The sequence below is a fragment of the Microtus oregoni genome, unplaced genomic scaffold (assembly GCF_018167655.1).
Source record: "Microtus oregoni isolate MIOR12 unplaced genomic scaffold, Mior012 000002F_ref0000024, whole genome shotgun sequence".
Classification (NCBI taxonomy): Eukaryota; Metazoa; Chordata; class Mammalia; order Rodentia; family Cricetidae; genus Microtus; species Microtus oregoni.
Genome location: NW_024543061.1, coordinates 23,055,801 through 23,069,631, shown reverse-complemented (window position 1 = coordinate 23,069,631; position 13,831 = coordinate 23,055,801). Strand labels below are relative to the sequence as shown.

General features: G+C 41.6%; 1 protein-coding gene across 2 annotated transcripts in view; it reads right to left on the bottom strand.

Annotated features, from left to right (window-relative positions):
- Positions 1 to 300: 300 nt before the first annotated feature.
- The window catches only part of Gcfc2 (GC-rich sequence DNA-binding factor 2), a 41,776-nt gene continuing 28,245 nt past the window's right edge, over positions 301 to 13,831 (bottom strand). For both annotated transcript variants that reach the window (XM_041634070.1, XM_041634079.1), the window contains 6 exons: positions 11,751 to 11,869; positions 9,116 to 9,192; positions 6,802 to 6,868; positions 5,147 to 5,293; positions 1,669 to 1,793; positions 301 to 687 (listed from right to left, as the gene is read on the bottom strand). In XM_041634070.1, the coding sequence (XP_041490004.1) occupies positions 570 to 687; positions 1,669 to 1,793; positions 5,147 to 5,293; positions 6,802 to 6,868; positions 9,116 to 9,192; positions 11,751 to 11,869 (653 nt within the window). In that variant the 3' untranslated portion in view covers positions 301 to 569. The remainder of the gene's footprint in view (positions 688 to 1,668; positions 1,794 to 5,146; positions 5,294 to 6,801; positions 6,869 to 9,115; positions 9,193 to 11,750; positions 11,870 to 13,831) is intronic.

The window sequence follows — 13,831 nt, the reverse complement described above, 5'->3', positions numbered from 1 at the left end:
CCTAACAAATTAGCAATGAATTAAAAATCTGGAGACTCACTAGTACTGAGTTCATACAATCAACTAGTACACATTTTGGAAGGACAATTTGTTATAAAAATGTGTTAACCATCTCATAATTAAGCAGTTCAGCCTAAGATTTCCTCATTAGCTGATTTGTAAACAGTGGGAGTTTGTGGTGGCTCACGCCTTTAATCCCAGCACTCAGGAGGCAAAGGCAGGTGGATCTCTGTGATTTCAGGGCCAGCCTGGTCTACAAGAGCTAGTTCCAGGACAGGTTTCAAAGCAACAGAGAAACCCTGTCTCGAACCCCACCCCCCCACCCCCCAAAAAAAGGGATGCCAAAGCTGACAATGGGTTTAACTCTGGACATGCTTCTGTGTACCCGATTTCTTCCAACTCCTCAGCCTGAGGAAGAACAGCTGCTGCTGTGCAGGTAGCGCCCTTGGTCACACAGCGCCAGGAAGGACGGCCTCCAGGACACTGCGGCGGGCAGAGGATGAAGAGGCACTGTGCACAGGAGTGGAACTGAGCACTCTCATCAATGACTCTCACCTCCCACAGTGCACTCAAACGCCTGTAACTGGGGGTGTGGGGGGTTCCAGGTGATATTCCTCTATAAGGGATTCGGCTTGACTCAAAGCTTTTACCTTCATCAGGATGAGAATTATTTCATTGACTTCATTCCTGAAAAGCAAAACCAAAAAGTGTTGACTCCCTGCTAATGCAGTAGAGCCTACAGGTGTATGAGTGGTAGAAAGTCTTTAGTGCAGTGGGCCCTAAGCTTGATCCTTAGGACAAAACGTAAGATGAAATAAAATGATCAAAGAGATGAATTTAGAAGAAAAAGTGCTGTAACGTGAAGGGAGTCACAGTGGACTCAGTACTATCAGTACCTGAAACAGGAGCTCCACCTAAGTCAATATCTAAAGTCTGTTACATCACTGGGTGAAGTGCTGGTTAATCCTAAGGCACAGTGACACTATCATGCCACACAGAAACATGTTACATGCTGTGCTGCTGGCGTGAACAAACATGTGCTCATAGCTCCATAAAAGCACAGCACATACAGCTGTGCATATTACACCATACTCGACGCTGACTACACGCATCATTTTTGTATTCGCCACATAGACACGTGTGCATTACAGCATGTCGGTGGCGGCCTGTATCATATCTATTTGCATGAGCAATGAGCATACTGTAGTACCAGCACAGACAAAACAGCCCAATGATGGATTTCTTAGACTGGCCCCAGCTTCATACACCTCATGATTGTAATTGCAAAGCCCAAATAGAGTATCCTGGAAAATTTGAATGTGACTGGCAATAAAAAGCAGAAAACAAGCAAGCCAGCTAATCAGAGTCTCCACAGTGCAGTGCTGTTAGCTTCTACAGCCAGGATACTGCCAGTTGCTGGAGCAGTCACACCAAGACTTCATCAATACTACAGAAGGATTCTAGGCATGTGCTACAATGCCTGGTTTATGAGTTCTTGTATTGAACCCAGGGCTTTGTGCTGTTAGGCAAATACTATGCCAGACTAGTTACATCTGTAAATCCAGATGTTAAAAATCATAGTAAAAGTACAAATCTTCCTTAAAATTGCTGAAAGCATTCAAAATCCTTGAACTATGCTTTGGAGGTGAAAGATTAAATGAACATTACCTGAATTCACTTGTGGATAATTTACGTGCAGACCGCAACAAAAACTGAATGAAGTTTTCTAGTTGGGGAATTGATGTCCTCATAGCAGAGTTCTCAAACCATTTCTCTGGTAGACAGGCTGCTATCTGTCAAGACACATGGCAGGCTTAAAGCACAAGAGCAAAGAAAGTTTGAGATTTCCCTTTCCTGTGTCAAAGGTGATATAGCTTGAGAGAGAGCTCAGTGGGTAGCAGCACTGGCTGTTCTTCCAGAGGACCCAAGTTTGATTCCTGTAGCCCACATGATAGCTCCCAACCATCTGTAACTCCAGTTCCAAGAGATTTGATGTCCCCTTCTGACCTCAGGTACTGCAATCACACAGTACAAATATATAAGCAGGCAAAACATCCATATATACAAGATGACTGAAATGGAAAAAAAGTCACTTGATTAAAAAAAAATTCTTCATTGCTAAAAGCTTAAAGCAGATGGAATCTGCTCTGTGCACTGTTTAGCAATGCTTATAATTCCACATACACAAACATTCAAGAGAAGAAATCAACAGGTGATTGTAAATGTTAAATGGAAGGAAAGGAATGACAATTCGTCCTATACCAGTGCGCCTTCTATGTCCATAGAGGCCAAAGAGATCACTGTAGTGCACATGAGACAAAACAAACAAGCAAAAAAAAAAAAAAAGCCTTTTCCAAAAATAACAATTCTGGATAGTCGAGCAGGCCATGCTGTCACTGGTACCATCAAGACCAGGATCTGGAGAAAAAGCAAAAGCACCTCTGTAATGGAATACAGATTCTGGAAAGTATCTTATAAAAGAGAGCTGGTGCCAGCCTTAAAACAGTTGTAAAAAATGGTGAAAATGGTGGTAGGCATCTGTAATTCTAGCATCTGAGAGGCCCAAGGCAGAAACGGATTTGAGTCCAAAGCCAGCCAGCCTTGGTAGCAGACAGATCCTGTCTCAAAACAATGACAGGACTGGGTGTTGCTGAATGTGTAGGTGGCAGAGTAGGTGTTTAAAGCATCTGAGGCCTCAAGTCCAGACTTAGCAGCAGCAGCATCAACAAACGCAATATAAAGTAAAGGCTAGAAAAAAAAGGACTGTATTATTAATTATTGAGAAAAAATGCAGATGTATGATGTGGGAGTGTCATATATCAATCTGTTGATTTCATTGGTTAAGCAATAAAGAAACTGCTTGGCTGGCCCTCATAGGTTAAAACATAGGTGGGAGGAGTAAACAGAACAGAATGCTGGGAGGAAGAGGAAGTGAGCTCAGACTGACAGCTCTGCTCTCTGGAGCAGAGACACCATGCTCCCCTCGCCAGGCCAGACGCACGCGATGAAGCTCCGACCCAGGATGGACGTAGGCTAGAATCTTCCTGGTAAGCGCACCTAGGGGCGCTACACAGATGATTAGAAATGGGCTAAATTAATATGTGAGAATTAGCCTAGAAGAGGCTAGATATAATGGGCCAAGCAGTGTTTAAATGAATATAGTTTGTGTGTTGTTATTTCGGGGCAGAAGCTAGCAGGCGGCTGGGGTGCTGGGGATGCAGCCCCCCCCCGCTCCTATTACTACAGATGTGGGACTGCAAAAGACAGAGACATGGAAGAGCTGCTTGTCAAACTACCTGTCTTTAAAAGTTTTGGAACCTGTCTTCACTAGAATGGAACTGTCATTTGTATGTGCTTTCCGGTGCTTTGCTATATTACATGTGTCTGGAAGTTCTCATGGAGCCAGCAAGCCTGTCCATGTATGAGGTGAGACCATTCTGTTGACCTGTGGCCTGCTTCTCAAACCTGCTGTAGAAGTTGTGTAAACACACTTCTCCTTCACTACTTTTGAGATGACTTTGCAGTCAACTTGAGAACATTCCACACAGAGAATGATTTAAATTTAAGAACTATAAGGATGGGATTATGGTTGTGCTACCAAGCCTGGCTTCCTAAGCACCATTTAATACCATGACGTTTACCTTACGGGCAGATCAAATGTTTTGGAGACATTTGAGCATTGTAGTGTTTTGAATAAAAACAGCCTCCCTAGGTCCATATATTTGAAAATTTGAACACTTGGTCCCCCAGTTCATAGTGCTGCTTGGGGAGGTTAGAGAACCTGTGTGTGTGTAGGGGGGGGGGGCGTGGAGCCTTACTGGAAGAAGTCTGTCACTGGTGGGGCCGAAAATATGATCTCAGCATTTTGCTGTCAGGCCTTCCCCTCCATTACAGACTCTCCCTCTGAAACTACAGCCCAAACACACGCGCTCTTCTTTAAGTCTCCTTTGGTCATGGTGTTTTATCACAACAACACAAAAGTAACTGATGCAGGTAGTTTGGGCTACCTTCAGTAAATAATGCTATAATGTTCTTTGTACTTAAAATCTATATGTTCAACTCTGATTTTGTCCTAGCATAAATTCTTAGAAGTCAATGTTTAAAGCTTTCAACATTGCCCTGAAGAGCTGTGTTCTCTTGACAGTGGAATCCGTTTTACAGAACTAGTACGCTGGACACTACAGGCCACAAGGCTTCTACAGCCCAAGAATGGTAGCAGCCCAGGCTTACATCACAACTGGGATTTTAGTGAAATAGTAACAGCAAAGCCCCACTGTTCTGCACTGCTGGCTATACAAGCATCTTTGCAGTACACTGACTAGCAGTTCTGGTGGTGCTCTCACTCTTTGCTACATTGTTTGCAGGTTGTTTTCCATACCCATATGTGGTGATTTGACATGTATATTTTGGGGCCACTTCCAGACTTTTTGAATTTGATGTAGAGTTTAATCTTATGCATTATAGCTGCTTTCCTAATTTCTAACCTAGTTCTTTAACTCTTTTTAATTTTCCTTCTTCCTTTTCTCCCTGCCTCCCTTCTGTCTTAGTTTGTCTTGAACTCACGATCTTCCTGTCTGAGCCCCTGAAGTACTGAGATACGGAGTGTACAAACCGTACTTGGCTCCTGGCATCATTAATTTCTTCCACCACTGTTGTTTCAAACCAGAATACTGATTCTTAAATATGAAAGTAGCTGCTGGGTTTTGCTGTTAACTGATTTGTTTACTCATGTGCAATCTCCAAAATTTAATTATATGGTTGCAATATAGATTTCAATAACTAAATCTTTAAAGATTCATTCATGTCTTCATATGTTTATGTACAAGTTCCTGAAGAGGCCAGAAGAGGGCACTGGATTCCCCATCAGTGCTGAAGTTACAGGTGTTATGAGCTGCCCATGTTGGAACTATGAACTAAACTAAAGAGCAGTATGCAGTCTTAACCACTGAGACATCTCTCCAATCCTACTACTTAAATCTCTGCTGTTACTGTTTTGAGGGACGGTCTAACCTTGTAGTCCAGGCTGACCTGGAGCTTGCAATACTTATACCTCAGTTTCTCTAATGATGGGATTAGAGATATAAGTCACCACACTGAAAATTATAGACATTAATGACACAATTAGAATTGACTCCATATAGCTTACCTGGCTGCACTTTTTAACAGCATCTGGTCCAGGGAAGGCATGAGTAAGAGCAATAATAAGACAGCGATTCAGCAGCTTCCCTAGTCCTAGATCTTGCAAGGTGTCATCTGGGAGAAGTCCATTCCAAAGAAGAATATTGCGGAAGAGCTAAAAGAAATACCAAGTAATTATATGTGTCTGCCCTAAAAGCTGTAATGGTAGATGAACAACTGGTCCAGCTCCCTAACTCTCACTAGTTGGCCCTGTTGTAAATGCCAGCTTTGGAACAAAGAACATTCTCAAGTAAATACTTGATCCTCACCTCCATGTATTTGCTCATCCTACTTCTATTATTAGGGTAACCGAACCCAATATACATCATGCAGCTCCACTGCAGCCCCTCTAGATCAGTGCCCCACTGTAACCTATCTTCTTATTGTCTGCGGCCACTAAGTCTAAGAGTGCAGTTTACCAGGATCAGAAAGCAATGCCAAGGCTAGTGCTGGTATTAACGTGTGCTTCTAGGAAGCCTGGCAATGCCAAGAACCTCGTAGCTGACAGTAAAACAAGACAACCTAAGAGTTTCCTGATAACAGGTTAAGTGCCTCATAATAAGATCTTCAATGAATACATGTTGCATTTGGAGGGCTGAATTCAAGTTTCTGTGAATTGTGAGAAATCTGTGTCTTTTTCTAGTATTCTGAGTGCTGAATGACATCTGGGCTAATAACATGCCACACTTCACAGTGTCATTGTCATCGCTGCCTGTCCTGGAAAGCATCTTCCCTGGTCTGGCCAGGACACACATTCACTCTCTGCATTGAAACTGCTCCTGCTAAGGACATGTCCTTCTAATTTCTCAAACACAATGGACATTTATTACCCCCTAGTTCTTTATCATGGCATTTAATACTCATTTTCATTCTTTAGCTCCTTGAGGCACAAAGGTTCACAATTCATTATAAGGTACATCTGAAGACCCCACCCCCACTCCATTCCCCATCCTAGTCTTTTCAAAACTTGTCAATCATGGCCAAATACTGCCTATGCATAACTGCTGTCAAATTCTCAGCTGTGGCCTAACCCCTGGAACAGGGACGTCTCCACAGTTCTGTGTGTTTTTACTACATCCAAAGGAGATTTCGGTCTCCCCCAAGCCTGTATCTCCTACATGTTAAGAATAGTATAACACCAGGTGCCAACATCAGGCACTTGGCTGTGATACGTCTTATGTTCCTCACATGTCAGCTGTGGCATCCTTCTGATGCTTCACTTGAAACATCACTGGAACTGATCTCCACTAACTTGACTGTGGCTTTAACTTTAGCTTTTCAATCAAGGGTAGCTTAAGATTAAATTCAACCCAGTGCTTCTTTTGTAGGGTCCATGAGACAAAAACTGCTTTCACATTTTTAAAGGACCTTTAGAAATATTAAAAAGTAAATCAGAATAAGGCTGGGCATGGTAGCACATGCCTTTAATTCCAGTACACAGGAGGCAGAGACAGGAAGGCCTACGACAAGGCAGCCTGATCTCCATAGCAAAGACCAGGAGAGCCAGGACTATATAGTGAGACTATGTCTCAAAACTATTAGTGCTTTTGTACTGTAGTGGCAGAGTGGACTTCAACACATATGTATAACAGAGATATATTTTAAAGACAGTACTCTGCTTACCTTTAGAGCCCCCCAGAACTGCCTTTCTTGAAACTTTGAATGTGGTGACATCTTTCCTTCTTCAGAACTAATTTGAAACAAATGAGGAGGAGGGGGAAGGAAAGGAAAAAGAGAAGATATAAAGGACTATTATTCTTTCAGAATAAAACCGCAAAAAAAAAAATAGAACTTTTTGATGTGGGAGTGTCATATATCAATCTGTTGATTTCATTGGTTGAGCAATAAAGAAACTGCTTGGCCCTGACAGTTTGAAACATAGGTGAAAGGAGTAAACAGAACAGAAGGTTGGGAGAAAGAAGCTGAGTCAGTGAGTCGCCATGATTCTCCCACTCCAGGCAGACGCATGTTAAGATCATTCCTGGTAAGCCAGCTCGTGGGCTACACAGATTATTAGAAATGGGCTAGTCCAGGTGCGAGAGTTAGCCGAGAAAAGGCTAGATATAATGGGCCAAGCGGTGTTTAAAAGAATACAGTTTCCGTGTAATTATTTCGGGGTATAAGCTAGCCAGGCGGCCGGGGTGTTGGGAACACAGCCCGCAGCTCCCTATTACAACAACTTTTTGTTGTTTGTTGTGTTTTGAATTCTGTGTATAGTTTGTGCACAGGAATGCATTGCCTGCAGAGGCTAGAAGAGGCCACTGGAGTCCCTAGAGCTGGAGTTACAGGCAGTTGTAAGCTGCCCAACCTGGATGCTGGGAATCAAACTCCAGTCAGCTCTGAAAGAGCATTATACTCTTAACTACCAAGTGATCTCTCTGGTCCCTTTTTGTTTATTTTTAACTAAACAACTTAAATGAAAAATTAATCAGGGCACTCTGGTGGTATCTACCAAGAATTATAAATGCATCCACACTCAACCAACAATGAATTTCTGCAAGTGTGTCTTGTAGATATAACTGCCCGAGCACAGAACCATGTATCTGCCCGTTTGTTTATAACCTCGCTGTTGGTAAGATTATCACTCACATGCTGGTCAGTTATAGAAAACCTACATGCCTACTGTGCACTGAGAAAGGAACAAAACTGCTTGTACCTGCTTATAATATACTTCATCTCATATAGAATGAGGGGGAAATAAAGTTATAGCATATATAAGATAAATGGCAAAAATCTGCAGTCAAAAGTCAGAGTAAAAGTAAGTATATCTCATTTTAGGGAACTGGAGAAATAGTCCAGCAGTTAAGAGCACTTGCTGTTCCTGCAGAGGACCGGGGTCAGTTTCTAGCACCCACAGTTGTGTGGTTCACAACTGACTGTAATTGCAGCTCCAGGGGATCCAATGCTCTTTTGACCTCTTCTGGCAACTAAACACACATATACACATATATACACAGGCAAATGTTCACAATATATAAATCTTAAAAACAAAACACCTTCTCATTTTAAAGATATACTTGATTTTAGCCAAAAGATTCAAGCAATTGCCTTAAATATGAATAAACCACAAGCATAATTTGAACTATGTGACTATATTAGTTACCTAAAACAGAACAAAACCAAAACTTACTGGGGCATAATTTTTATTTGCAGATATCTCTTCCTGACTCAGATAAACCAGGATCACCAAGTTTCCCCCTCCTAACTTCCATCGTGGGAGTATCATTGGGTAGCTAGAGTTCACAAATCATCACTACCAAGAAGGTTTTCTTGGCAAGTATATGACCATAAATCAAGCCCCATGTTTCCTAAGATGAACAGATGTACAGAGGCTGTGCTATGCATCCTCTGTACACGGCACTGCTCTGTTCTGAACAGTGTCTTCATCATCCTGCTGTCCTGTGGGGGTAGCTATTGATTTCTCCCGCCTTGTACTGATGATAATGACAGCAAGGACCCAAGGTCAAACAACCCAGAATGGTGGAGCTAAGCATGTTGTTCTTTACTTCTCTAGGTTACAACCTCCTGATTCTAGGGTAAATTTAAACACAGGAAACACTCAAATACACAGTGTCCAAATGTTAAATATCATACATATGTGGGGCACATGATTTAGAGAAATACTTGCTAAAATCTCGGTTTGCATCTTAGAACAGTAAGTAAGTGTTTTAGCTCTAGAAAAGACTAAAGTGATTTTTGCATTACATCCTACAAATTTGTATTCTCTAAGGGCTAGATAGGATGGCACATGCCTCTAATTCCAGCATTTGGGAGGTGAGGGCAGGAGCACACACATAATGTTGAGGAATTCAACATTATTCTCAACTTTGTAGAAAGTTCAGGAACAGCCTGAGCTATATCTGGCTGTGTCTTACAGGACCCTATTCCTCCTCAAAGAAAAGCTATTTCCAACAGTATAAAAATTAAGAGCTCTTACCTCTTAGGATATAGAGGAATAAAAACATCATCTTCTATTGACTTCTTAATTCTTTCAGCAACAGATTTAAGTAAATCCTATTTAAAAATTTGGAAAGCATCAGCAAGCCATAATTGGAAATATAGTAACCAAATCAGGAAATTTTAATGGTGTGAATTGTTCTGCAGGCACAACACTGTTACAACACTGTAGGAACTTGGAAGATGCATGTGGTTGTCGGTGAATCACTTTCACGCACAAACTAGTATTAGACACTCGATGGTTTCCTATTAGGGGGTACATTATGCTTAATGTTGCTATAAAATACCTAGCAGAAGTCTCTTAATGTATACAGAATATATACACTAAAATGGAATTGCTGGAATATAGCTCATGACCTTGTATTCAGCTTTGTACAATGATAACTAGGATGGTAGTATCTGAAGATCATAGGGCCTAGGGGCACCCTCCTCACTAGGGTCTAGCCAACTGATGTGGTATCAAACTGCAGCTTAAATATTTATGTTATCCACAGACAACTGCTACTCATCCTTAACCAGAAAAGCTGTCTTTGCAGTAAATGGAGGTGAATGCCCCAAATAGGACATTATACCCTTCTCTTTAGTACAAAAGAAATGCTGCAGAAGATAGGGAGAAGAGATACGAAATGCTATCTTCAGGAAATGGCACAGCCATGGCAAACACGAGATCTGAGCGCAGTGGCTGTCTATCTGTGTAAGCCTGGGATGTCAAGAGCCAATCATGGACTGGGGAGGTCATGGGGTGCTATCCCTGCCTGGTGAACTACTGATGGATTCTGGAGGAGGGACAGTTATTGGAGTCTATCAGGCTGCAATACAGTTCCAAACCCATGGCCACACACAGTCCTGTTTAGAATCAAAGGGTCACAAAACAAAAGGATCTAGACATAGGAAGGGAGCCGTGGGAGGAAAGGATGGCAGAGGCAGAAGGGAGATGAGAGAGCTGGGGTGAGAGTAGACAGTGTATTATGTACACATGAAACTGTCAAAGAACAAATTTAATCAGTAAAGAGAAAAACAAAACAACGAAACTCAATAGTGGAATCCCATCTGTAGTCCTCCTAGCTGTGTCTAAGACATTCCGTTTTCTTTCAAGCTTGGTGGCACATGCCTGTAATGCTAACACAAGATATGCAGATCTCTGTGACTCCAGGCCAGTCAGGGTTACACACCTTCCATCCTTACTATACTGTTTCCCTGCTTGGTTTTTTTTTTTTCCTTTTCTGTTTCTTTTCTTTTTTTAAAAAAAATCTGGGGAGTACAGCCCGTTCACTGTACTTTAGTCTCACTTTGAAGAGCAGTGTGGTTTGGGGCAGCTTCCCATAAAGACCTCCAAGCTATCTGCCTAAGGTCTTATTTTTTGTTTGTCTTTTTTAAAAAAAAACAACAGGCCCTATTCTTTCCTTCTGATTCCTACAAGCCTTCCATAAAGTGTAGATGCGGGTCTTTGTTGGCTTGTCTGTCCTCTGACACAGTAATCCCACTTTGGATAATTCATTTGGTTTGTATACCAACAATTATAAATGAGACAAATATTGAATTCAGTAACTCAACTTAAAGGACATTATATTATATGCATCTATTGCATGAAATAGTAAGTAGCTAAAGCCTCTGACATCTATATATGTAAACACTCAGATCCACTAAGATAACTGAGAATAAAGGCTGAATGAAAATATCCAGCTCTAATTACTACTACTAAGATGAACAGATGATGGGAGTTTATTTTATTATCAGCAACATTTCTTTCTTTTTTTTAAAAAATTTATTTATTTATTAAAGATTTCTGCCTCCTCCCCGCCACCGCCTCCCATTTCTCTCTCCCTCCTCCAATCAAGTCCCCCTCCCTCATCAGCCTGAAGAGCAATCAGGGTTCCCTGCCCTGTGGGAAGTCCAAGGACCACCCACCTCCATCCAGGTCTAGTAAGGTGAGCATCCAAACTGCCTAGGCTCCCACAAAGCCAGTACGTGCAGTAGGATCAAAACCCATTGCCATTGTTCTTGAGTTCTCAGTAGTCCTCATTGTCTGCTATGTTCAGCGAGTCCGGTTTTATCCCATGCTTTTTCAGACCCAGGCCACCTGGCCTTGGTGAGTTCCCGATAGATCATCCCCATTGTCTCAGCGTGTGGGTGCACCCCTATCAGCAACATTTCTATAGTGACATGCTGTTCTCATTTTTAGAAAGACTCCATTTATTGAAAATTGAAATTGGCTTACTACCAATAAAAAGATGCAGTATGTAGAACACATTAAGCTGCTCTAGACCTTACAATTACAATGTACAATTTAAGCAAATGCATTTTTCCACAAAAGCATACTGAACTAAATAAAATTTTATTTCTTTCTCCACTTAATTATAAGTAACATACTTTAAGAGTCCTGTACCAATAGTTATAACAACAAAAACAAAATGCAAATTTTATTTTACCCCAACTTTTAAATACTTTCTATTCTGGCTTAAAAAGAGATATCACTTTCTAGGTAATATATCCACATATTAAAATATGAGCTTGTATAAATTATTTTATTTTGTTTGGTATTGGGGATTGAACTCATGGTTCCATGGTTAGTGATCTACCATTGAGCTAAAACCCAAATCGGCAGAAATCATTACCTGTTTGCTTTTACTAACTTCATTTTCAGAAGCGGAATGTTCAAACACCAGTCTGCAGTGCACTGTTAAACTTCTTGTCTGTGAGGTTGACAGGGGATCCCAAATGAACTCTACAAAATCTGAAACACATGTCAGTGGTTACACAAGTTAGTAGATCATGCTTCTCATCTTTAGCCTACCTGTTCCACTTTTTACTGAGGTTAAAAATCCATGGCCAATCACAACATTTCTGATCTGCACATACTCTCAATTTCTAATCATTACTACTTCCTCTTTGCATACACTCTAATTTCTTTGTCCTTGGGTTTTGCTACACACTTCAGGTTAATCTATAACCCTAGATAAACTCACTTCTCACTAACTGTGCCTGCAATCTGCAGATGTAATGTAGTTTTAAAGAAAGGTATACCAAACTGATCTTCCAAAATTCAAGTGAGCCTCAGTGTCAGCCAGGAATTGCTTGCCCTGGCTTGCTCACTTGCCTGGTTGATTCTCCTGGTTCTCACTTCAGTTGAAGGATCTCTACTTCCTTCTTCTCGCTATCCTCATGAGTATGGATGCACGTTTGTGTGAATACTTGATTGTGTGTGTGTGTGTGTGTGTGTGTGTGTGTGTGAGAGAGAGAGAGAGAGAGAGAGAGACAGAGACAGAGAGAGACAGAGAGAGAGACAGAGACAGAGAGACAGAGAGAGAGGCTTCATGCTGATGGTTGCTATTCTGGCTACCCAGCTTGCTATTAGGATCCTCTGTCTCCCTGTTATAAGCACTTGGGATTACATGCCAGCCAACATGCCTTCCTACCAGGTTTTTATGTGGGTTCTGGGGATCTGAACTCTGGTCCTCATGACTGAGTACAAGAGTTTTAAACACTACATTATCTCCCCAATTCCAATCATCCCTAATACCCTCTTCAGTGCTATCCACCATTGTCTCTGCTTTTAAAACAAAATTGCTCAAAGTCCCATCTAGATGTCTACTTTGTATTTGTCTTTCTGGAATCCTCTCAATCAGGCCTCAGAACTCTCCACAGAGGGGTGAGTGCATCTCTCAAGTTAAACAGGACACCTGTATAGCCAGCTCCAAAGATTGATTCTAATTCTTCTGTGGCTACTGTCAGCAAACAAAACTGGGCCCCATCTTTCTTCCTGGAAATACTCTGCATGGATTTTGAGACACTATCCTCCTGGTCTTCTCTCTGGTCTTGGCAGGGTACTTGTCACCTCTATGAGGACTCAATTTGTTTCCTTCTTGCTCCTTCTTGCACTCACTTCCTTATTATTTCATGTCACTTCGTGAGATTAAGTGTCATCAAAACACAGCCACCTCCTGCCTGAACTCCTGACTGCTATTCTCAGCAACCTATCTGATACTCCACGCAGAGACAGGCACCCAAAGCAACACAGCCTACCAGAGTGCTGCTGATCACTTCTACTCTAAGCTGCCTCCTTCAGATTCCCAACTGAGTCAAAACCATGGAACCTTTCTTAATATTCTCCTGCTCCCCTGCCCCACAGTGCAAGTGCTGTCTTCAGAACACACAGAATCAACCACTAGAAGGTCTGGGCTGTATTTATCTTATTACGGGATGGTGGGCTCAAACAGCAGCGTTCTGACAGAAACAGGAGGAAGGTCAGAGACAGAGAGATGGGAGACAGCTACCGGGGAAATAAGAAGTACTAGACAACAGGTAAAGCCACAAAGCCATGTGGCAAAATGTAGATGAATAAAAATGGGTTAATTTAAGCTCTAAGAGGTAGTAATAAGCCTGAGCTACAGGCCAAATGTTCTGGAATTAATATATGCTGTTGTGTGATTATTTGAGACCAGGCGGTTGGGACAAAAGAAAAGCTTCGCCTCTGTTTATAGAGTTAGGATTAAAAACTTTGGATTTAAAAAGGTAAACCACTGTTCAGAATGAATAATAATCTTCAAAGTGTAACCAAGTTCAAAACTCATTCTCTGGAATACAATAAAAAGATTCTGGTCAAATACTGTTTTAGTAAAAGAAGCCTTTAAGGACAGAAGTAAAGGCATCACTAGCTGCTAATGGCAGGCACACATGAAATGTAACAGGAAATGGA